At 47.9% G+C, this 26548-nt stretch overlaps 1 protein-coding gene across 1 annotated transcript in view; it reads right to left on the reverse strand.

Moving 5' to 3' along the window:
* Window positions 1-22861, reverse strand: part of LOC143981559 (uncharacterized) — a 71580-nt gene extending 48719 nt beyond the window's left edge. Inside the window, exon 1 of the mRNA XM_077479505.1 lies at window positions 22741-22861. Within this exon, the coding sequence (XP_077335631.1) occupies window positions 22741-22840 (100 nt within the window). The 5' untranslated portion in view covers window positions 22841-22861. The remainder of the gene's footprint in view (window positions 1-22740) is intronic.
* Between the last annotated feature and the right edge of the window lie 3687 nt (window positions 22862-26548).

Consider the following 26548-nt stretch of genomic DNA (forward strand, 5'->3'; position numbering starts at 1 on the left):
AATCATACAAGTTACCGAGTTAAAGAATCATACAAGTTACCGAATTAAAGAATCATACAAGTTACCAAGTTAAAGAATCATACAGGTTACCGAGTTAAAGAATCATACAAGTTACCGAGTTAAAGAATCATACAAGTTACCGAGTTAAAAAATCAACCAGTACACCAAGTTAAAGAATCAAACAGTACACTAAGTTAAAGAATCATACAAGTTACCGAGTTAAAGAATCATACAAGTTACCGAATTAAAGAATCATACAAGTTACCAAGTTAAAGAATCATACAGGTTACCGAGTTAAAGAATCATACAAGTTACCGAGTTAAAGAATCATACAAGTTACCGAGTTAAAGAATCATACAAGTTACCGAGTTAAAGAATCATACAAGTTACCGAGTTAAAGAATCATACAAGTTACCGAGTTAAAGAATCATACAAGTTACCAAGTTAAAGAATCATACAAGTTACCGAGTTAAAGAATCATACAAGTTACGAGTTAAAGAATCATACAAGTTACCAAGTTAAAGAATCATACAAGTTACCGAGTTAAAGAATCATACAAGTTACCGAGTTAAAGAATCATACAAGTTACCGAGTTAAACAATCAACCAGTACACCAAGTTAAAGAATCAAACAGTACACTAAGTTAAAGAATCATACAAGTTACCAAGTTAAAGAGTCATACAAGTTACCGAGTTAAAGAATCATACAAGTTACCGAGTTAAAAAATCAACCAGTACACCAAGTTAAAGAATCAAACAGTACACTAAGTTAAATAATCATACAAGTTACCGAGTTAAAGAATCATACAAGTTACCGAATTAAAGAATCATACAAGTTACCAAGTTAAAGAATCATACAGGTTACCGAGTTAAAGAATCATACAAGTTACCGAGTTAAAGAATCATACAAGTTACCGAGTTAAAGAATCATACAAGTTACCAAGTTAAAGAATCATACAAGTTACCGAGTTAAAGAATCATACAAGTTACCGAGTTAAAGAATCATACAAGTTACCAAGTTAAAGAATCATACAAGTTACCGAGTTAAAGAATCATACAAGTTACGAGTTAAAGAATCATACAAGTTACCAAGTTAAAGAATCATACAAGTTACCGAGTTAAAGAATCATACAAGTTACCGAGTTAAACAATCAACCAGTACACCAAGTTAAAGAATCAAACAGTACACTAAGTTAAAGAATCATACAAGTTACCAAGTTAAAGAATCATACAAGTTACCGAGTTAAAGAATCATACAAGTTACCGAGTTAAAAAATCAACCAGTACACCAAGTTAAAGAATCAAACAGTACACTAAGTTAAAGAATCATACAAGTTACCGAGTTAAAGAATCATACAAGTTACCGAATTAAAGAATCATACAAGTTACCAAGTTAAAGAATCATACAGGTTACCGAGTTAAAGAATCATACAAGTTACCGAGTTAAAGAATCATACAAGTTACCGAGTTAAAGAATCATACAAGTTACCAAGTTAAAGAATCATACAAGTTACCGAGTTAAAGAATCATACAAGTTACGAGTTAAAGAATCGTACAAGTTACGAGTTAAAGAATCATACAAGTTACCAAGTTAAAGAATCATACAAGTTACCGAGTTAAGCAATCAACCAGTACACCAAGTTAAAGAATCAAACAGTACACTAAGTTAAAGAATCATACAAGTTACCGAGTTAAAGAATCATACAAGTTACCGAGTTAAAGAATCATATCCGTTTTTAGAACCCAGTACACTGAAAGAACCGCGAGTCACCACCAGTAGTTATAACACATTTCCCTATGATCCAATTGATTATAACTCTGATCATACTGATCAAAAAGGAAGGAAAGTGTTAAATTCTCAATGGGTGACAATGTAAAAGCCTGTACAGTACATTCATTAACCATGAATTATATTTCTAGAATGATTGCAGTCACTGTAGCGTTTGTGGTGACACGTCACGTGTGAAGCAATCATGGTTTATGTACACGCGCATGCCCTACGCACATTTATTCACATGCAGATATCGGGGTTGGTGGGGATGGTTTTAGTTTTTATGTTATTCATTTTTTCACTTAACAAGCCCCTATGTGATCGTTTGTTGAAGTGACAGGTTCTCTTTATTGCATATGGGGTCTGGTATATGATTATATGAGTATAGGATTGTGCTCAGTAACCTGGGTAGCAGGTGTTCTGTCAGATCAAGCAATCTATAGGAGCAGCCAATATTGCCACTTACGGTGATGCACAAACAGTCGTGTAAATGAAAAGCGTGTTTTTTTGTGTGTTTTCTGCATTCTGATGGGCCAACTTCACAGGTAAGATCGCTGCCATCAGATTTGTCCGTAGTCTTTACAGTGTATAATGAGGCTCCTTTTACACTTGTGTGACTTATCATGCAACTTGGGACTACAAAGTCGCATGACAAGTCGTACCCCAAGATTTCCAATGAGTACCATTCATATCTGCGTGTCTTCCAGTCACAGCGACTTCAGAGTAGTTACTGCACTACTTTGGTGCGATTTTGATGTGACTTGAGGCCTCAGAGACCTCAAGATTACATAAATATTCCTTCAAGTCACATCAAAATCGCATCAAAGTCACGGTAAAAATCGTGGCAAAAATTGCATTGACTTTCAAGTCGCACAAGTGTGAAAGGAGCCGAACGATTGGATTTTACTACCGTGGATACTTCGCCCGCACGCGGAAGTAAAATACAATCATTTTTCCTGTGCATGCGCTGTAAAGAGAACGGAAAAATCTGATGTCCAGCAATGGTAACTGTGTAGTCGGCCCGTCACATGCACAAAAATCAGCTTTTCATTTTCACAGCTTTATGTGTCACCAAAATTGATGACGCGGCTGATCTGACAGAATAATAGGATTGTGATTGTAGCAAGGAACTAAATGCAGGTAAACCTCCCCAGGACCTGCCAACCTTCTGAGAAGAATCATTCTTTTCATTCTAATCATTGAAGAAGGTTGAATCAGAGCTTCAGTTCTATGCTTGTCAGTAGACTCAGCAAGTGATTATCACAACCTCAGACCTTATTATCATTGGTGGGGGAGGGAGGAGAGTGATATTTGTTGCTGGGGGGGGTGATCTTTGTTGGGGGAGGGGGATAATAATTGGAGGTTATCTTTGTTGGGGAGGGGGGTATTTGTTGGGGGATTATCGTTGGTGGGGGAAGGGGGAATCTTTGTGGGGAGGGGTGATCTTTGTTGGGGGAGATCTTTGTTGGTGGGGGAGGGGTGACCTTTCTTGGGGGAGGGTGATAATAGTTGGGGGTTATCTTTGTTGGGGAGGGTGATCTTTGTTGGGGGAGTGAAATCTTTGATGGTGGATTTGGATCTTTTTTGGGGGGAGGGTGATCTTTGTTGGGGGTGGGAAGATCTTTGTTGGGGGTTATCTTTGTTGGGGAGGGGGATCTTTCTTGGGGGAGGGGGATCTTTGTTGGGGGAGGGAAGATCTTTGTTGGGGAGGGGGATCTTTGTTGGAGGGGAGGGGTGATCTTTCTTGGGGGAGGGGGATCTTTGTTGGTGGGGAGGGGTGATCTTTGTTGGGGAGGGGGATCTTTGTTGGCAGGGAGGGGTGATCTTTGTTGGGGAGGGGGATCTTTGTTGATGGGGAGAGGTGATCTTTGTTGGGGAGGGGGATCTTTGCTGGTGGTGGAGGAGGTGACCTTTGTTGGGAGAGATCTTTGTTGGTGGAGGGAGATCTTTGTTGGAGGAGGGGGATCTTTGATGTCGGATTGGGATTTTTGTTGGGGGAGGAGGATCTTTGTTGGGGAGGGGGGATCTTTGCTGGTGGAGGAGGTGATCTTTGTTGGGGAGATCTTTGTTGGGGAAGGGGATCTTTGTTGGGGGAGGGTGATCTTTGTTGGGGGAGGGATCTTTTTTGGGGGAGGGATCTTTGTTGGGGAGGGATCTTTTTTGGGGGAGGGATCTTTGTTGGGGGGATCTTTGTTGGGGGGAGGGATCTTTGTTGGGGAGGGGGATCTTTGTTGGGGGAGGGAACTTTGTTGGGGGAGGGATCTTTGTTGGGGGGAGGGATCTTTGTTGGGGGGATGGATCTTTGTTGGGGGGATCTTTGTTGGGGAGGGGGATCTTTGTTGGGGAGTTGATCAGGAAATGGAGCACATGGGCACATCAAACTCAGAAACCAATCACATATCAGATGAAGTCCCTATATAAGGTGTGAGGTGTCGGTGCAGACATTGCTCGGTGCCTTGTATCCTCACTGTGACATCACACATACAGGATACACTATGATCTCATAGTTGGAAGGATTCATGTAGAAGACTGTACAATGTAACATTGGGGGGAGGGGGATTTCCGGGTTCTGCCCAAAGAAGTCAGTTGTTATCGGGTCACCAGGGGAGGGGATTCCGGGGAGTCTAAATGTTATTTTCTTTCATAAATCTGAACTCCGGACACAAAAATATTAATTGAAATAAATTTCCCAATTGCCACAAAGGATACAAATCCCCTTCATGTGCCGCAAACGTCTCTGCAAACCCAGATATGACCTTGTAAGAGTAGCTATAACATCATTCATCACTGCTCTGTATATAGCCCGTGCAGGCTCCACCCACTACAGAAAACGACAGGAGGGGGCGGAGACAAGACCAGTCACCCTACACAAGTAAAGAGAGCAGAGCTGTGGGAGGGGCCCAGAAGGCTCCACCCACTACATAAAAACTACAGGAGGGGGGCGGAGACAAGACCAGTCACCCTACACAAATAGAGAGAGCAGAGCTGTGGGAGGGGCCCAGAAGGCTCCACCCACTACATAAAAACTACAGGAGGGGGGCGGAGACAAGACCAGTACCCCTGCACAAGGAGAGAGGGCAGCAGTGGGCGGTCTTTATCACAGAAAGTCTCACACGGGATGACTCCATAGATCTGGAAGAATTACACAAAGATCCCAGAGATTCCAGAAGAAGACACCTGATGGATGTATTTAGATGAGATTTATTGATCTATTTACTGAACTTTCAAATGTTGGATTTTTTTTCCATTAGACAAAATAGAACATTACTGGGCTATTTCCTCTGCCGGTTGAATGTTCTCCAGTCATTGGAACATAAAGTGAGTCAGGAAAATATCACATTGTGGCCACTAGAGGGAGCTGATGAAAAATAAATACTTGTTTATAAGTGGCTTCCATCACAACTATGACCTACAGCTCCATCTGGTGGCCATAAGGCGGTATTTTCCTGATTCACACTATTCTTATAGATGAAGAACATCCGACCCAGAGAGTAAATAGCCTGGTAACATTCGCTTTTGCTGTCATTCACACAGAATGAATGCAGTTTTTGCAGCTCTGCAAACTTTTAATAAATGCATCTTTATGTGTCCCACTGGTCACCGGGACAAATGGACCCCCCTGAGGTTCTAACCCCCTCCCCCCATTCCATCCAAACCCAGCAGGTGATACTACTTAACCCGCTTGCTGACCACCTACCACAGATAGAGCCGACCTGCCGCAGTCTATTGCCTGTACATCATTTTGTGTAATAGACAGCGGGGGGGGTGGGGTGCGCGTTTATTGGCCAGAGTAGGAGCCATTGAGCGGGGTCCAGTGGATGCAATGCCGACCCGGACCCACCGATCGTTCCCTGGGGAGGCAGAACAGCGATCTGCTGATGTAAAGAGTAGTGATGGACGAACTTCCCACACGACCAAAAGTTTGCGAATCGCAAAGTTTGCGGCGGACGCCATTGACTTTAATGGCAGGCGAACCTTAAAAACCTCCAGGTCATATTTTCAGTCACAAAATACTTACTAGCTGTGCACACATAGTCCCACCACATGGACACTGACATAACACATGTATGAAGTGAATCTGGGATCAACAATGGCAAGCATTCTTTTTTTATATAGGAAATTTTGACAATTCAGGAGCGCATGAGGGCCATGGAGGAGAGGGAAGGTCAGGGTAGGCTATGAAGGGGGTGCAGGAGATGATCAGTGCCACAGTCAGGGCAGCACAGTCCTGTGCCAGTGTCCCAGTGTGCCAACCTGTGCTTCAGCCCCTCTCTCTACCCGGCCCTTACCCCCACCTATGCAGGGCTCCACTGCAGTGGTCCGGAGGTGCCAGTCCAGTGCTGATCCTCAGCCATGGTGCTGGCACTGCCTACGGATTGGCTTCTCCACTGCTATCTCCCTCACTGACACCAGCACTGAGATAGAGACTGAGCACTGACACCAGCACTGTGATAGAACACTGACACCAGCACTGAGATAGAGAGCACTGACAACAGCACTGAGATAGAACACTGACACCAGCACTGAGATAGAGAGCACTGACACCAGCATCGAGATAGAGAGCACTGACACCAGCGCCGAGATAGAGAGCACTGACACTCGCACCGTGATAGAGAGCACTGACACCAGCACCGAGATAGAGAGCACTGACACCTGCACCGTGATATAGAGCACTGACACCAGCACCGTGATCGAGTGGACTGACACCAGCACTGTGATATAGAGCACTGATACCAGCACCGTGATAGAGTGCACTGACACCAGCACAGTGATATAGAGCACTGACACCAAAACTGTGATAGAGAGCACTGACACCAGCACTGAGATAGAGAGTACTGACACCACACCAGCACCGTGATAGAGAGCACTGAGACCAGCACCAAGATAGAGAGCACTAACACCACACCAGCACCATGATAGAGAGCACTGCGACCAGTACCATGATAGAGAGCACTGAGACCAGCACCGTGACAAAGTGCACTGACACCAGCACTGTGATATAGAGCACTGACACCAGCACCGTGATATAGAGCACTGACACCAGCACTGAGATATAGAGCACTGACAACAGCACTAATACCAGCAACTCGCTGCTGGGCCCCAAAAATATGACACCGCTCAACCTCTTCAAACAGGAGGGTACGGGCATATAGTATAGTGTGCTTTTTTTTGTACAAGGTAGTGAGCCAAATGTAGAAAAAAGGTCTGTGTGCTTGATTAAATAAATAGTTTATAGAGTTATGCATATACATGATCTACTGGTCACATGTGTTGAATTCCTCCGAGATCCATGCCTCATTCATTTTTAGAAATGTGAGGTGCGCTTATCGGTCACGATCCCCCCTGCTGCACTGAACGTCCTTTCGGACAGGACATTGGACGAGGGGCAAGCCAACAATTCGATTGCAAATTGGGCAAGCTCTGGCCAGAGGTCAAGCCTGCCCACCCAGTAGTCAAGGGGTTCATCACTCCTCAGAGCGTCCACATCGGCCGTTAACCCAATGTAGTCGGACACCTGACGGTCTAGGCATTCCCTGATGCTGGATCCGGATGACACCTGTCGATGGGTCGGCTGAAAGAATGACCTCATATCCGAAGTCACCAACACATCTTTAAACTGCCCTCTTCTTGCAGGCGCTGTTGGATTGGTACCCGCAACTCCTTCTCTCGGAGTGAGAATTGCTCCTCTGCCAGCGCACGCAAAAGCAGAATGCAGCATTTCTCGAAGCAAGGCCTGGAAGTGCTCCATTCTGCCAGCCCTCTGTGACAGCGGTAACATTTCCGACCATTTTGTGTTTGTACCGGGGGTCTAAGTACGTTGCCACCCAGTACTGGTCCTTGACCCTTATGCTTTTTATACGGGGGTCCCTGTTAAAACACTGGAGCATGAAGGCCCCCATTTGCACCTGGCTCCTGCTCTTCATCCAGGATAATGTCGTCCTCTTCATTCTCCTCTCCCCATCCACGCACAACAGGGATCCCAGAAAGGTTTAAAGCATGCTCTTCTTGCTCCTCCTCATCCACCCCGGCACCATCCTCCTCTGACTCTTCTTCAGACTCCTGTTGTTGACTTGTCTCAGATAGAGTAGCCCCCCCGGGAATTCATCCAGCATTGCGACTTCCTCATCTTCACGCTCCTGCTCCTCCACAGCTTGATCAATGACACGACGCAATGCACGCTCCATAAAGAAGGCATAAAGTATGATGTCACTGATGGCGCCATGGCTGCAACTGACCAGTTTGGTGATCTCCTCAAATGGCCGCAGAAGTCTGCATGCATCGCGCATGAGTAGCCACTAACGCGGTGAAAAAAACCAAGCTCCCCAGAACCTGTTCTGCTGCAGAGTTCGTACAGGTAGACGTTAACTGCACGTTTCTGCTGGAGCAGCCTATCAAGCATATAGAAGGTTGCGTCGGGCAATCGCAAATAAGACGTCTGACTGGCAGATTGTGTCGCCACTGAATGTCAGCAAGGCGAGTCATGGCCGTGTGTAAGATCTTCTGAAATGGGCCGATATTTTCCTTGCCTGCCGCAAGATGTCCTGGACCCCAGGATATTTGACAACGAATCGCTGCACGACCAAGTTTAAGACATGTGCCATGCATGGCACGTGCGTAATTTTGCCCTGTTTTAATGTGCTAAGCAGATTGGCACCATTGTCACACACCACATAACTGTGAAATTGAGCAGTGTTAGCCACTGATCTGCCTGTGAACGCAAAGCTGAAAGGAGTGCAGGGCCAGTGTGGCTCTTGGCTTCCAGGCACAACAGACGCAGCACAGCATGGCAACTTCTCACCTGGCATGCCGAATAGGTTCTGGGAGCTTGGGCGGCACAGTAGAAGAGACGCTAACAGTGGAAAAGGAGGAGTCAGCCAAGGAGGAGAGGGAGGAGGATGGAGGAGGAGAAGAAGAGGCAGGCCTGCATGCAATCCATGGTGGTAAAACCAAATATACACGGGTGCCACGGGTTACATGCTTGACGGCTGTCAGAAGGTTCACCCAGTGGGCACTAAAAGTTATATACCTTCCCTGCCCGTGTTTGCTGGACCACATGTCTGTGGTCAGATGTATCTTGGCACCGACACTGTGTGCCAGAGATACATTCATTTGCCGCTGAACATGGCCATATAGCTCTGGGATGCCCTTCTGTGAGAAATACTTCCTTCCTGGGACCTTCCATTGTGGTGTTCCAATGGCCACAAATTTTCGAAAGGCCTCCGAGTCCACCAGTTTATATGGCAGTAGTTGGCGGGCTATCATTTCTGATAAGCCAGCTGTCAACCATTGGGCAAGAGGGTTATCCGGCATCATCATTTTTTTACGCTCGAACATTTGGCCCACGGAAGCCTGCTTTTTTCCAGAAAAACGTGAGGATGGCATGATGGAAGGTGGAGTGGCGGATAATTGTGAGGAGAGAGGAGAAGTAGAAGACGAGGCTCCTCTTCCTCTATTGTGGGCACCCACGTGACATCACTAGACACGTCATCACCAACGTCACCTTCCCCACCGCTATAATTAGAGATCTCGGAGTAGGCAGCAACACCGGGGACCAACATCCTCCTTGGGCTGATCTGGGTTCTGTCATCAGACTGCTGAGTGGCGGTTGTTGCTACCTCCTCTTCCTGATCCAATGCCAAGAGTGGCTGCGCATCGGCAATGTCTTGTGATGGATCAGAAAATAATTCCTGTGACTCAAGCGGAAGGTATGTGGTGGTGGTGGTGGTGGTGTTGTTGGTGGTAGTGTCTTTGGGGGTGCACGTAGCAGAGAGTGAAGAAGAGGGTGCAGATCGAGAGGATGAGGATGGTGCAGAAGAGTAAGGCTGAGCGAGCCACTCAACCAAGTCTGGTGCGTCCTTTGACGTAATCGCACGCACCTTCTGCAATTTGCCACTTTGGCTCAAGCCTGTTGCTCCTGTCCTACCCCTACCACCCCTGCGAAATTGTCTGCCTCTTCCTCTGCCTGTCAATTTTTTAAATGACCCAGTGACAAAAGTCTCTAGAGAAGTGCAGTATGTATGTGGAAGAAGGTATATAACACCCCGCTTCAATCTGTCGTTTTTGGGGGCCACTGGTCTATCAAAGCAGTTATAATACTTTTTTAAATTGTGTTTGTCACTCTTTGTAGTATCGCTGCAGAACCGCTCAGCAGTCATAATGCTGCACAGTGGAAATGCACTATACTATGTTTTCTATATGTGCAAGTATTTTATACGTGTATTACACACCTATATACTGCACACCAAATAGTACACCTATACCAGTCCTTAAAAGTACATTTGTGGACCTAATAGTAGCTAGCTAGTAACTAGTGAATTGCAGACTGTCCCGGCTCCAAAAAACAAACTGTCCCTCCCTACACTGAGAAACGACAGCTGCAGAATTGGTCAGCAGCACTGCATATGCTTTCTATATTTGAAAGAAAGTATAGTATACATGTACAACCCTGTAAACTGTACACCTATAAAAGGACCTTTGTGGACCTAGTAGCTAGTGATTTGCAGACTGTCTCTGCTCAGAACACCAAACTGTCCCTCAGTCCCTACACTGATAAAAGACAGCTGCAGAATCGGGGAGCACAGCAGTCAGCAGTACACCATAATATACTTTGCATATTTGAAATAAAGTATATTATACATGTACAACCCTTTATACTGTATACCTATACCAGTCCTTAAAAGCACCATTGTGGATCTAATAGTAATATCTAGTGATTAAACTGACTGTCCCTGCTCCACACAGCGTCCTGTCCCTACCAGTGGTGGCTGGTGAAGTTTTAGGATGGGGGGCGCAAGACCACGCCCCTCAGATTTGGCCCCTCCCACTTCCCACAAGCCACACCCCTTAGCGAATCAACATCATATACCAGGCTGCACATTATACACTGGGCTCTGCTAAAGCAGATGAATCATGCCTATCTTGTGTATAACCACATCAGGCACCTTTTGTGCAACCTGTAAATCGCACATATTTGAGATCTGCAACCTGTAAATCACAAATATCTGCATTCTGCAACCTGTAAATTGCACATATCTGCATTCTGTAAATCGCACATAACTGCATTCTGCAACCTGTAAATTGCACATATCTGCTTTCTGCAACCTGTAAATTGCCCATATCTGCATTCTGCAACATGTAAATCGCACACATCTGCATTCTGTAAATCGTACATATCTGCATTCTGTAAATCGCATTCTGTAAATCGCACATATCTGCATTCTGTAAATCGCATTCTGTAAATCACACATATCTGCATTCTGTAAATCGCACATTTCTGCAACCTGTAAATAGCTCATATCTGCATTCTGTAAATCACATTCTGTAAATTGCACATATCTACAACCTGTAAATCGCACATATCTACAACCTGTAAATCGCACATATCTACAACCTGTGAATCGCACATATCTACAACCTGTAAATCGCACATATCTACAACCTATAAATCGCACATATCTGCAACCTTTGAATAGCACATATCTACAACCTGTGAATCACATTCTGTAAATTGCACATATCTACAACATGCAAATCGCACATATCTACAACATGTAAATCGCACATATCTACAACCTTCAAATCGCACATATCTACAACCTTCAAATCGCACATATCTACAACCTGTGAATAGCACATATCTGCATTCTGTAAATCGCACATATCTACAACCTGTAAATCGCACATATCTACAACTTGTAAATCGCACATATCTACAACCTGTAAATTGCACATATCTATAACCTATAAATCGCACATATCTACAACCTGTGAATAGCACATATCTACAACCTGTGAATAGCACGTATCTGCATCCTGTAAATTGCATTCTGTAAATTGCACATATCTACAACATGCAAATCGCACATATCTACAACATGTAAATCACACATATCTACAACATGTAAATCACACATATCTACAACATGTAAATTGCACATATCTAAAACATGCAAATCGCACATATCTACAACCTGTGAATAGCACATATCTGCATTCTGTAAATCGCATTGTGTAAATCGCACATATCTACAGCCTGTAAATTGCTCATATCTAACATGCAAATCGCACATATCTACAACCTGTAAATCTTGTTTGGGGGGGCAGGTATGAGGGTTAATGCTGCCGACCACGCAGCATTAACCCCCATACCTGTCCCCCCCAACAAGATTTTAAAAAAGGGTTAATATCGGTGGTCGGCAGCATACTTCCCCCAGACAAGATTTAAAAAAAAAAGGGTTATTATTAATAACCCTTTTTCTTTTAAAGCTTCTTTGGGGGGGTATGCTGCCGGTCACTGATAACACTATCTCTTTAAATCTTGTTTAGCAGGAGGTGGGGAGGGGGGTTGGGGTATGCTGCCGAGTGCGACCACCATAAGATAGATCGATGTGGAGGGGGTACCGGCGGCTGGGTGGAATAAATGATCAAGATTGCTTAAGCTGCCATGCGGCAGCCCCTTACCTGATAAGACGGCAGAACAGAGAAGTGCCATGCCAATGTCACTTCCTTGAGTGATGGCGGAAGCACTGCCCACCGCTCACTCAAGTGCAAGTCTATGCACTTGCTCGGCCAGTCGATTGCGCCGGAAGCTGTGGCGCGATCGGCTGCGCCACAGAGTGCTCTTTTTTTGGGCAAATGAAGTGCCTCATCTGCAATCTTGTGATTGCATAGACATGACGCTTCCTATATTGCACTGCGCCCAGCGCCAGTGCACATAGGGAGGTAAATAAATAAAAAAAAATTTTTTTTTACTACATGGGAGAGGGGGCGGTGCCCGGGCACACCCTATGGACGGGCCTCCACTGGTCCCTACACTGACAAAAGACAGCTACAGAATCAGTCAGCAGTGCACTCAGCAATAACCAGCACAGCAATCAGCAGAAGTGCACCAGAACCCTATATACTGTACACCTATACCAGTCCTTAAAAGGACTTTTGTGGACCTAATAGCTAGTGATTTGTGTCACTACAGTCTGTCCCTGCTCCACGCAGCAACCTCTCCCTACACTGACAAAAGACAGAATGTAAAATGGCCGCCAGATCAGGTCTATTAATAAGGTAGGGGGAATGTCCAATTGTCCATGTGCTGAAATGTCTCAATTGGCTGTCCTGTACCCCATGATTGATGTGTCATGGGTCAAAGTTCTTCACAATGTAAACAAATATAGCTGCCGCGAACAGCGCCAGAAGTCTGCCGGTTTGGCGAATCGCGAACTAGCAAAATTCGCCATGAACTGACCGTCGGGCCAACCGCAAGGCCATCTCTATACAGGATGTCTCCAATTTACAAGACGACCTCAATGCTCTGTCTAATTGGGCGACTATGTGGCAGATGAGGTTTAATGTTGATTAAATGTAAAGTTATACACTTGGGCGCTAAGAATATGCATCATACATACTAGGGGGAGTACAACTGGGGGATCCATAGTGGAGAAGGATCTGGGGGGATCCATAGTGGAGAAGGATCTGGGGGATCCATAGTGGAGAAGGATCTGGGGGATCCATAGTGGATAAGGATCTGGGGGGATCCATAGTGGAGAAGGATCTGGGGGGATCCATAGTGGAGAAGGATCTGGGGGGATCCATAGTGGAGAAGGATCTGGGAGGGATCCATAGTGGAGAAGGATCTGGGAGGGATCCATAGTGGAGAAGGATCTGGGGGGATCCATAGTAGTGGAGAAGGATCTGGGGGGATCCATGGTGGAGAAGGATCTGGGGGGGTCCATGGTGGAGAAGGATCTGGGGGATCCATAGTGGAGAAGGATCTGGGGGGATCCATAGTGGAGAAGTATCTGGGGGGATCCATAGTGGAGAAGGATCTGGGGGGATTCATAGTGGAGAAGGATCTGGGGGGATCCTTAGTGGAGAAGGATCCGGGGGGATCTATAGTGGAGAAGGATCTGGGGGGATCCATAGTGGAGAAGTATCTGGGGGGATCCTTAGTGGAGAAGTACCTGGGGGGATCCATAGTGGAGAAGGATCTGGGGGGATTCATAGTGGAGAAGTATCTGGGGGATCCTTAGTGGAGAAGGATCTGGGGGGATCTATAGTGGAGAAGGATCTGGGGGATCCATAGTGGAGAAGGATCTGGGGGGATCCATAGTGGAGAAGGATCTGGGGGGATCCATAGTGGAGAAGGATCTGGGGGGATCCATAGTAGTGGAGAAGGATCTGGGGGGATCCATGGTGGAGAAGGATCTGGGGGGTCCATGGTGGAGAAGGATCTGGGGGATCCATAGTGGAGAAGGATCTGGGGGATCCATAGTGGAGAAGGATCTGGGGGGATTCATAGTGGAGAAGGATCGGGGGGATCCATAGTGGAGAAGGATCGGGGGGATCCATAGTGGAGAAGGATCTGGGGGGATCCATAGTGGAGAAGGATCTGGGGGGATCCATAGTGGAGAAGGATCTGGGGGTTCTGGTGGATCATAAGCTCAATAATAACATGCAATGCCAAGCTGCAGTTCTTGTATTAGGCCGCGTACACACGCGCGGACTGTTTGCCCAACCTTGTTCGTCAAACAGTTTCGGCAAACAGTCCGCTCAAAATTTGCATGAGCGGACTTGCCCACACACGAGCGGACTGTTTGACGAACAAGGTTGGGCAAACAGTTCGCTCAACTTTTGAAATGAACGGACTCGCCCACGTAAGGAGGAGGCAAATCCGCCCATTTCGAGCGCGTGTACAGGTAGGCGGGGCCCGCGAAGGAGACGTCGCGGGCTCCGCCGCCTGGAATGGGCTTAAAGGGGAACCCCAACGCCGAAAAAAATCGGCGTGGGGGTTCCCCCCAAGTCCAGACCAGACCCTTATCCGAGCACGCTACCCAGCCGGCCAGGAAAGGGGGGCGAGCGAGCGCGCCCCCCCTCCTGAGCCGTACCAGGCCGCGTGCCCTCAACATGGGGGGTGCCTTGGGGAAGGGGGGGCCGCGCGGCCCCCCCACTCCAAAGCACCTTGTCCCCATGTTGATGAGGACAAGGGACTCTTCCCGACAACCCTGGCCGTTGGTTGTCGGGGTCTGCGGGCGGGGGGCTTATCGGAATCCGGGAGCCCCCTTTAAGAAGGGGGCCCCCGGATACCGGCCCCCCACCCTATGTGAATGAGTATGGGGTACAATGTACCCCTACCCATTCACCTGTGAAATAAAGTACAAAAAAAAACACAACACATGGAAAAAGTATTTTATTGCACAGCTCCGGGGGTCTTCCGTCTTCGGGGGTCTTCTCGCCGGACTCCTCCGCTATGTGTGTGTAGCTCTTTTACTAGCGGAGGAGTCCGGCTTTCTTCCTCCCCGCCGCCGGCCTCTTCTCCCGACTTCGGGGGTCTTGTCCCCCTCTTCGGTTCTTCTGCCGGGCCACCGCGCCTGGTCCGGTGGCCCGGTCTTCTGTCGCCGTCTTCCGTTCTTCTGTCGCCGCCTTCGGTTCTTCTGCCGGGCCACCGCGCCTTCTTGTAGCTCTTTTACAGGCGGTGGCCCGGTCTTCTGTCGCCGCCGCTGTCGTCGTCGCTGCCGCCGCCGCCGCCGCCTTCCGTTCTTGTTCTTCTTCTTGTTCTTCTTCTTCTTCTCCTGGAGATGTTGACTCGACGAGCTCTCCGGCCGGAATGCCAGGGACACGCTCCGCTGCCACTTATATAGTGACAATGGGGCGGTGTCACATGGTATATGTCACATGGGTTGGTCACATGGGTTGATGTCACATGGGGACTATGACATCGTAAGGGGGCGGGGTCACCATGTGACCAACCCATGTGACATATACCATGTGACACCGCCCCATTGTCACTATATAAGTGACCGCACAGCGCGGCTCTGGCATTCCGGCCGGAGAGCTCGTCGAGTCAACATCTCCAGGAGAAGAACAAGAAGAAGAACAAGAAGAAGAACAAGAACGGAAGGCGGCGGCGGCGGCGGCGGCGGCGGCGGCGGCGGCGGCGGCGGCGGCGACGACGACAGCGGCGGCGACAGAAGACCGGGCCACCGCCTGTAAAAGAGCTACAAGAAGGCGCGGTGGCCCGGCAGAAGAACCGAAGGCGGCGACAGAAGAACGGAAGACGGCGACAGAAGACCGGGCCACCGGACCAGGCGCGGTGGCCCGGCAGAAGAACCGAAGAGGGGGACAAGACCCCCGAAGTCGGGAGAAGAGGCCGGCGGTGGGGAGGAAGAAAGCCGGACTCCTCCGCTAGTAAAAGAGCTACACACACATAGCGGAGGAGTCCGGCGAGAAGACCCCCGAAGACGGAAGACCCCCGGAGCTGTGCAATAAAATACTTTTTCCATGTGTTGTGTTTTTTTTTGTACTTTATTTCACAGGTGAATGGGTAGGGGTACATTGTACCCCATACTCATTCACATAGGGTGGGGGGCCGGTATCCGGGGGCCCCCTTCTTAAAGGGGGCTCCCGGATTCCGATAAGCCCCCCGCCCGCAGACCCCGACAACCAACGGCCAGGGTTGTCGGGAAGAGGCCCTTGTCCTCATCAACATGGGGACAAGGTGCTTTGGGGTGGGGGGGCCGCGCGGCCCCCCCTTCCCCAAGGCACCCCCCATGTTGAGGGCACGCGGCCTGGTACGGCTCAGGAGGGGGGGGCGCGCTCGCTCGCCCCCCTTTCCTGGCCGGCCGGGTAGCGTGCTCGGACAAGGGTCTGGTCTGGACTTGGGGGGAACCCCCACGCCGATTTTTTTCGGCGTTGGGGTTCCCCTTTAAGCCCATTCCAGGCGGCGGAGCCCGCGACGTCTCCTTCGCGGGCCCCGCCTACCTGTACACGCGCTCGAAATGGGCGGACTTTCCGAGCGGGAACAGTCCGCTCATTTCGAAAGTACAGCGGACAAGCCCACACACGGGCGGACTGTTCGCTCAAACACAGTTTCAGCGGACAGTTTTTCGGAATTTCCGAAAGACTTTGTCCGTCCAACTGTCCGCTGAAACTGTCCGCTGAAAGCCCACACACGAGCGGACTGTCCGCCCAAACACTGTTCAGCGGACAAGGTTGGGCGAACAGTCCGCCCGTGTGTACGCGGCCTTAGAGAGGTATGGACTCCAGAGAGAGAGACATCATCTGTACAAATCATTAGTAAGACCTCATCTGGAATATGCCGTATTTTGTTGCACTAGAGATATCAAATATGAGCAAGGCTGTATTATATGTGGGACGAGGGGGGAGGGGTTACAATTGTCCAGGATTGGGACACAATTAAGACAATATGACAGCAGTAAGTCAGTAAAAAGTTCTTCAATAAATGAATGACTTCTGATGTGAGTTCAATTGATGGGGAAAAATGGAATCTGTAGCCTGGGTGTATAACCACAGGGAAATGGAAGTGGCACAGACAGGAGGCGGCACGCTGAAGGGTAGAAACACCTTTAGGAGAAATATAAAAACAGAGAACAAGCAGCGCCAACCTGAGTGCAGTCGTATAACACAAGCTTTTAATTGTAGTAGAAAATGCACTCACTGTGTAAGATGTAAGCAGGCACATCATAAGAGAAATCCAAATGGACAGCAGGATGGACAGCGGGGCTTCAGAGGAGACCATCCTCTCCGGCTGTGTACACTTGTTTGGCGGCACTGGTGGATTTCACCAGCGCCGCGTTTGGAACAAGCGTGACGAAGGAGCACGCATGTTCCGAACGCGTGCACACCACTAGCATCATCTGACCGCGATCCGGGACTCTGTGGACTGATGATTATTTTGATCTGGGACACTGGAAACCGCCGGCAGGTCAGGAGAAAGCAGAGAGGTCGGCCTCTTATCACATGACTGGAGGATGAAGGCCGGCTGCCCTCATTTCTCCTCCTCAGTGTCACCCCATCTTCAGAAGCTTCAGCCAGAGTGCAGTGATCACCTGTAGGGATGGCCGAACTGTTCCCCCCGGCGGTCGGTTCGCGGCAAATTACGGCTGTTCGCGGTCTGCCCGTTCGGCGGACTACTGCCGTCATTCGCCCGGGGGACTTACGTGTTTACTGTGTAAAAGAACTTTGACCTATGATGACACATCCATCATGGGGTACAGGACAGCCAATTGAGACATTACAGCACATGGACACTTGGACATTCCCCCTAACTTATAAATAGACCCGATCCGGCGGCCATTTTACATTCTTTCTACTGTAACTATAGGGAGAGGTTGCTGTGGAGCAGGGAGAGACTGCAGTGACCCGAATCGCTAGCTATTAGGTCCACAAAAGTTCTTTTAAGGACTGGTATGGTATAGGTGTAGTTCAGGATATAGGTTTGAGGCACTGCTATTCAAGTCATTGTTGCAGCAGATTGTCTTTTGTCAGTGCTGAGAGAGGGACAGATAGGATGCTGTGTGTTGCAGAGAGGGACAGTCAGTTTAATCATTAGCTGTTACTATTAGGTCCACAAAAGTCCTTTTCAGGACTGGTATGGTAAAGTAGTACAGGATATAGTTTTGAGTGCTATTCAAGTTATTGTTGCAGCAGCCTGTGTTTTGTCAGTTTAAATAGGGACAGGCAGGAAGCTGTGTGTGGCAGTGAGGGACAGTCAGTTTAATCAGTAGCTGTTACTATTAGGTCCACAAAGGTCCTTTTCAGGACTGGTATGGTAATACGCTTGTACACGTATAATATTCTTTCTTCCAAATATAGAAAGAATATTATACTTCACTGCTGCCCTTCTGCTGCAGTAGTCCTTTATGAGTATAGGGACTGAGGTACAGTCTGCTAATCACAACCTACTAGTTCCACAAAGGTCCTTTTAAGGACTGGTAAGGTATAGCGTACTACAGTACATAGGGTTGAGTGTGGTACAGTCTTCTAATCACAACCTACTAGTTCCACAAAGGTCCCTAAGGACTGGTATAGGTGTACTATTTGGTGTGCAGTATATAGTTGTGTAATACATGTATAAAATACTTGCACATATAGAAAGCATAGTATAGTGCGTTTCCACTGTCCAGCATTGTGACTGCAGAGCGGTTCTGCAGCGATACTAGAAAGAGTGACAAACGCAATCCAAAAAAAAAGTATTGTAACTGGTGTGATAGACCAGTGGCCCCCAAAAGCAATAGATTGAAGCGGGGTGTTATATACCTTCTTCCGCATACATACTGCACTTCTCTAGAGACTTTTGTCACAGGGTCATTTTAAAAATGACAGGCAGAGGAAGAGGCAGGCCCTTCCGCAGGGGTGGTAGGGGTAGGGCAGGAGCAACAGGCTTGAGCCAAAGTGGAAAATTGCAGAAGGTGCGTGCGATTACGTCAAAGGACGCACCAGAATTGATTGAGTGGCTCACTCAGCCTTACTCTTCTGCACCCTCTGCTGTGCATATTATGAGGGGCTCCCACCATCCCTGTGCTATGCTGACTTCCTCCTGGAGCTGCTTACGGTGCAGGTGTCAGTGCTGTATATCACGGTGCTGGTGCTGGTGATCATCTCCCTCTTCTTTGCACCCTCTTCTTTGCCTACCCTGACCTTCCCTCGCCTCCATTGTCTCAAAAAAGGAATGCTTGTAGTTGTCGATCCCAGATTCACCTCATACATGTGTTATGTCATTGGCCATGTGGTGGGACTATGTGTGCACAGCTAGTAATTATTTTGTGGCTGCAAATATGACCTGTAGGTTTGTAAAGTTCACCATCCCTGTGCTGTGATGACTTCCTCCTGGGGCTGCTTATTATGAGGGGCTCCCACCATCCCTGTGCTATGCTTACTTACTCCCGGGGCTGTACCTCTGCTGTGCATATTATGAGGGGCTCCCACCATCCCTGTGCTATGCTCATTATGAGGAGCTCCCACCATCCCTGTGCTGTGCTGACTTCCTCCTGGGGCTGCTTATTACGAGGGGCTCCCACCATCCCTGTGCTATGCTCATTATGAGGGGCTCCCATCATCCCTGTGCTATGCTGACTTACTCCTGGGGCTGCTTATGGTGCAGGTGTCAGTGCTCTCTATTATGGTGCTGGTGTCAGATCACTCTATCACGGTGCAGGTGTCATTGCTGTATGTCACGCTGCTGGTGATCATCTCCTGCACCCTCTTCTTTGCCTACCCTGACCTTCCCTCTCCTCCATTACCTTCATGCGCTCCACAGTCCTGAATTGTCTGAATTTCCCATATAAAAAAAGAATGCTTGTAGTTGTCGATCCCAGATTCACCTCATACATGTGTTATGTCATTGGCCATGTGGTGGGACTATGTGTGCACAGCTAGTAATTATTTTGTGGCTACAAATATGACCTGTAGGTTTGTAAAGTTCACCATCCCTGTGCTGTGATGACTTCCTCCTGGGGCTGCTTATTATGAGGGGCTCCCACCATCCCTGTGCTGTGCTGACTTCCTCCTGTCACGCTGCTGATGTCAGTGCCCTCTATCACGGTGCTGCTGTCAGATGACTCTATCACGGTGCAGGTGCCATTGCTGTATGTCACGCTGCTGGTGATCATCTCCTGCACCCTCTTCTTTGCCTACCCTGGTCCCTGACCTTCCCTCTCCTCCATTGCCTTCATGCGCTCCATAGTCCTGAATTGTCACAACAATTTCCCATGTAAAAAAAGAATGCTTGTAGTTGTCGATCCAAGATTCACCTCATACATGTGTTATGTCATTGGCCATGTGGTGGGACTATGTTTGCACAGCTAATAATTGTTTTGTGGCTGCAAATTTGACCTGTAGGTTTGTAAAGTTCGCCTCCCATTGAAGTCAATGGGGCCCGCCGCAAACGTTACGGTTCGCGAACTATCGGCCGTGTTCGCGGTCCGCGTTCGCGAAACGTCCCGTTGGAAGTTCGTCCATCACTAGTCACCTGTGTGAGGACAGGTAGAATGTGGCCACACCCCAGTCCCGCCCACCATCTCCAACCATTTAGGGAGAAGATTCTGTGCTCTATAATCCTGTCTGCCGGCTTCCACCACCAGGGGGCTCTGGAGCAAATATACTGCAGACTGGGGGACACAATGCACCTTGGGGAGACAGCCACAGGCAGCCCCTGCAGGACTTGAACCCACCCCACCCCCGCTGACCTAAAGGGTAACGCACCCATGCTGAAGTTATAGGGGCCGGGGACTGCCTGTATCCCCCTATTGCCAGCCCTGAGTCATTGGGAGCTGAATCTGTCAAATTATTAAAATTATTATTATTATTATTATTATTATATTATTATTATACATGATTTATATAGCACCAACAGTTTATGCAGCACTTTACAATGTATGGGGGGACAGCACAATTACAGTACAATACAGAAGGGACCAGAGGGCCTGGCTCATAGAGCTTACATTCTAAAGGAAGGGGGTGGTGGTACGAAATGTAATAGATGCGGGAAATTATTTGATGGGGTTGTTAGGTGGGTGTGGGATAGGCTTCCCTGAATAAGTGAGTTTTCAGGGATCTCCTAAAGGTGGACAGGTTAGGGGCTGATCGGACATACCGGGGCAGGGAGTTCCAGAGGATGGGAGAAGCTCTGGAGAAGTCCTAAAGGTGAGCATGAGAGGAGGTAAGAAGGGAGCTAGAGAGCAGGAGGTCCCGGGAGGAGCGGAGGGGACAATTTGGGCGATATCTGCAGAGGAGGTTGGAGATGTAGTTGGGGGTGATGTTGTGGATGGCAAAATAAATGTTCTCCATTTGTAAGGCTAATAGCTAAGGGATTGGCAACAAAAAAATGCATGGGGGTTGGGCACTGCCTCTGGGGACATGTACCAACACAAAACTATTTCTTTTTAATGATTGTTTGGCAAGGAGAAGTTAGCTGAATGCTAAAAAGAAGTCCCATAAACCTTCTTATGAAGTGGCCCATCTCCACCATCTAAACAGGCAGTACAGCAAAAGTACATTTAATAAGGTAAAAAACCTGTTTAAAATGCTGATAATTCCTGTTTCTATGTAAGTTCTCTTTATTTGCACAAAATTCAACAGGAACCCCCAAAATATATATAGCAGACCCTCATCCAGGGGGGACAAGGACAATGAGGGTCTGGTATAGACATTTTGGGGCTCGTTGCATTTTTTGTACAAAAAAAAACTTGTAGGAAAAAGTAAATTGATGTTTTTTTTCTATTTATTACTTTTCCTATATAATTATGGCTGCCAATAAGGGGGTGGAGTCGGCTCTCCTGTACAGGGTCTGGGCCCCTGCAATTCATCAGGGAACCCGAAGGGCAGAGCAAGGCTTTTTGCATGAGGGCACCACAGAGTAATCTCCAACTTTGCAACAATAAAATAAAAATTTCCTGAGCACCATTTGTTCAGCGAGGGGTCGGGGGGCAGAAATGGGACTATTTACTGTTTTTGGAGCACAGGTAGAATAATCCTTGTACTGCGGGTTCTTACAATTAATTAAAGTTAGACATTTTTGACAAGTCCATTATTAACCACTTCAGCCCTGGAACGATTTTCCCCCTTAATGACCAGGCCATTTTTTGCGATACGGCACTACATCGCTTTAACTGACAATTGCGCGGTCGTGCCTGGCGCTTAGGAAGAGGAGCGGAGGAGACATGCTGGAGGAGCTGCTGCGGTAAGTCCCCTCTGTCAGAGCCACACGCGGGGGGGGGCGTTCAGTGCTGCCAGAGCCATGCGAGGGGGTGATGGTACTGCCAGAGCTGCACACGGGGGTTGCTGCCAGAGACGTGTAGGAGTGGGGGTTGGGTGATGTTAGAGATGTGAGTGGGGGGGTCGGTGGGCATAGTGGCTGCATATGATGGCACAGGTGGCTGCATTTGACAGGCACAAGTGGCAGCATATGATTGGCACAAGTGGCTGAATTTTATGGGCACAGTGGCTGCATATGATGGGCACAGTGGCGGCATTTGATGGTCACAAGTGGCTGCATATGATGGGCACAGTGAGGTTGCAATTTAAAGGGGGTTTCAATATTTTTGAAAAAAATTTGGAGCACCAGCTGCCACTGTTATAGAATACTGTACAAATAATGGAAAAGGTCAAGTGTTAATAGTGAAATAAAAGAAAAAAGAAAAGAATACTCTATCATCACCTCTTTATAATGTTCTTACATACCTGTGCCTGGACAGAGAAGAGTCCACAGGAGGAGGACACGGAGGGGACACAGGAGAAGGACACGGAGGGGACACAGGAGGACGACACGGAGGGGACACATCGCTGCAGTCGGGGTCTCTGGTCTGTGTGGATGAAGAATGAGAATTTTTAGAAAATAATAAAAGAGGAAGAAGATTCTGCATTGTGTGACTTGTATTTCCTTTTCTTTATCTATACAGTGCCTTGTGAAAGTATTCGACCCTTTTGAACTTTTCAACCTTTTGCCACATTTCAGGCTTCAAACATAAAGATATAAAATTGTTATTTTTTTGTGAAGAATCACCAACAAGTGGGACACAATTGTGAAGTGGAACGAAATCTATTGGATTTTTTAAACTTTTTTATCTAATAAAAAAATGAAAAGTGGGGCGTGCAAAATGATTGGGCCCCCTTGCGTTAATACTTTGTAGAGCCGCCTTTTGCTGCGATTACAGCTGCAAGTCGCTTGGGGTGTCTCTATCAGTTTTGCACATCGAGAGACTGAAATTCTTGCCCATTCTTCCTTGCAAAACAGCTGGAGCTCAGTGAGGTTGGATGGAGAGCGTTTGTGAACAGCAGTTTTCAGCTCTTTCCACAGATTCTCGATTGGATTCAGGTCTGGACTTTGACTTGGCCATTCTAACACCTGGATACGTTTATTTGTGAACCATTCCTTTGTAGATTTTGCTGTATGTTTGGGATCATTGTCTTGTTGGAAGATAAATCTCAGACGCAGTTTCAGGTCTTTTGCAGACTCCAACAGGTTTTCATCCAGAATGGTCCTGTATTTGGCTACATCCATCTGACATGTGAAGGACCTAACCCACAGTCACTTCAGCCACCCGTTAAACATAATATTCAAACCCTCCAAACCCCCTCACAAATGACATGAAAAGATTTTTGGAGTAAATGGCCTTGACGGCCTTTTATTAACAATTGCTTTAAAATTAAACAAATAACATTTTAAATAAATCTTAACCCAACTTATGTCCTCTTGGGGTATTCGAGGGTAACACACATCACTGGTCACTGCGACAAACTTCTTTTAACTTTAGGCCTCCAGTCACAAGCCCCCCGGACCCGGAAACGGTACTCAACTTTCGCAGTGACCTACCTTTTACCCCTTCCAGGTTAACCCCTCATTAACCAGAAGGTACCTGATAACCCCATCCACAGATGGGTACCACCATGTTAATCCCATACCACAAATGGGTACCAACCATGTTAACCCCATACCACAGATGGGTACCAACCATGGTATATATGCATATAACATCCATATTCTCCTCCTCCAAAGACCCAACCACTGCCACAGCACGAAAGGGGTAAAACCTTACCCTTGCGTGCGCCTCCACACCCTCCTTGCTCGCTGTATTCTTTCCTGCAAACCTAGAGTCCAAAGATCGTTTCCCACTTCATTAAAGTGCACCCCATCACTCCCAAGATACCTCCCTCTAACCACCTATAGCACTCTATGACGTATAATCCCACCCCTGTTCCAAATGTTGCTCAGCCCCGAAATTAGGCCGCGTAGCATGTCAATGGAAACTGGTTGCCTCATACTTTGAAAAGAAAGGCCAATTCTGCCAATTTCCAATCAAAGGCGGCTGCCGCTATACCTCTCTCAAATCCTATGTGAAGAAAAATTAGAGACCTGCTTGGCCTGCCTATCGACCCTCGGAGGCGGTGCCGCGCCTGTACCAGCCTACTCCACATTCCTGCCCTGCCGTGGAATAGCCCCCCCCCCCCAAGTTGTCGCAATCACAGAGATTCTAATCCCCTGTGCTGCGATCCCCAAGGCAATGCTCCACCTAAGTCAGAACAGCTGACCCGTGTTGTTCCATGTCTGGTGCCAACTCCCAGCACCTGACCTGCTGAAAACAAAACAAAGCTGCCGCCAAGATGTTATCAATACCTGGCAGGTATACAGTGTAATCGAAAGCATTCCGTTTGCAAGCAGCACAATGCCCAATGTCCCAACCACCGGCCTGGACGCTGCCGACCAGCCGTTACGAACCGCCCCCCCCCCCCAGGTTGCCACAAATGAGATGCACCTTTAAGTTCCAGAAGGATTCCCCCCACGTTTCCATCACTATCACAATTAGAAACAGTTCCAGGAGAACAAAGTTCCTCAAGAACAAGGCCTACCCCCCCCCCACACTGAGGGGAAAACAGTAGCACTACGGTCTTCCTGACAGAAGGCCCGATAGCTCGTGGAGCCTGAAGCGTAAGTGAACAATCTAACTCGCCATCGCTGATGGGACCATGCCTCCATAAAGTGTGCCCATTAACGACTCCAGGAATTCCCGCACCCCCTGCACCCCCGCAAGTGCCCTCTGTGCTCACAGTTGAGCTCACAAAGTTCTTCGGGGGCATTTACTACAGCAGCTGCTGCCGACAGTTGGCGGCCAAACCCTACCTATGGGAATTATATGGCAAGCAAAATTTTGCTTCCCCACAGCAATTGTAACTGACGCTGCTGCACTCGCGCCTAGTAAAGGTCCCACGACTCCTGCCTTGAGATTTTCTGCTTGTCCGTCGACAATCGGCATTCCATTCCACTAATCCACTGCAATTCCTAGGAAAACAATGGTAGACGTGGGGACCTACATTTTTATTGTTTTTTATTTTCATTTATTTATTTATTTATTTCTATTTTTTTTTTTATTTGCTAGCGGGACCCCAAATTTTCCACTATATGTTGCAATGTCCCCCCAACGATGCCAATGTTGTAACCTGGTTGAGAAACGCATATGAAGTCACCCATATAGTGAATGACTGAGTTGATCCCGGGGACGTTCCGTACTACCCAATTTATGAAGAAAGCGCCTGATGTGGAGCCTCTCCTTGGGAGACAACGATCCACGTTGTAAGCCACCTTCCAAGTACAGCCTGGCAGATGGCAATTGTCTGGACGAACTGGCAAAGGCCATAAAGCTGAGTCAATATCCGCTTTCAAACCGTGACCCCTACCCATAACGACGAACCCAAGATATTGCTGCATCAAACAAGTCTATGATACCGCCCACCCCTCCGGAGCAATCAAATCATTAACCAACCCCCCCCAAGGAAGGAAAGGTGGTGAATCAATCAGAGCTTGTTTGACCTCGGTCGGATGTAGTTGGGCCAAACTTAAAATCTACGCTAATGAGCATTTTATTTTGAAACCGCTCGAGAAACCCGATTCCAACACCTGAGCCGCTTTCTGGTCAAGGCCCTTACTGAGAAAAGGAAGTGTCCGATCCTTCCACCGGCGGCGTCCCTCCTCATCTGAACCACCTACCAGTGCATGGGAACCCCGCGGCCAGAACGCGTGTGCGATTGGAGTGACAGCTAGCCCCAAACTTACCTTTTTCAGTCAGTTGTCCAGAGGCTGCGGTACCTCCGACCCCTCCTGAAATTGATCAGGAGCCCGCTCCGCTGTCCTAAGCTTCATACACAGGCGAATATCCACGTAATCTCCATCGGCGTAGCTGTAGAACGGCCCCATCGTTGTCAAAATTGTCCGCTGCACCACAGCCATGCCCTAACACCATTCGTCAGACGTGTCTCGCTAATGGTCTCCAGGTATACTAACAACCCCAAGAAGGTGAACACCTGTAACCAAGTTGAAAAAAGGTATGAGGATTGGAATAGCAGATCACTGCGTTTCCACTCACCAGATCGAACTGCTCTATCGGCACTAATGTCAAGCCCTCCACCTATTCCCTCCTTTTGACTTCCTGCCCCTGATGAACTACTCTCAATTGGGGACCCTGCTGTCCACCCTGATCAACCCCCCTTTTTTTTT

This window comes from Lithobates pipiens, unplaced genomic scaffold (genome assembly GCF_037356315.1).
Source record: "Lithobates pipiens isolate NorthernLeopardFrog02 unplaced genomic scaffold, aLitPip1_a1.2 Scaffold_16, whole genome shotgun sequence".
NCBI classification, from domain to species: Eukaryota; Metazoa; Chordata; class Amphibia; order Anura; family Ranidae; genus Lithobates; species Lithobates pipiens.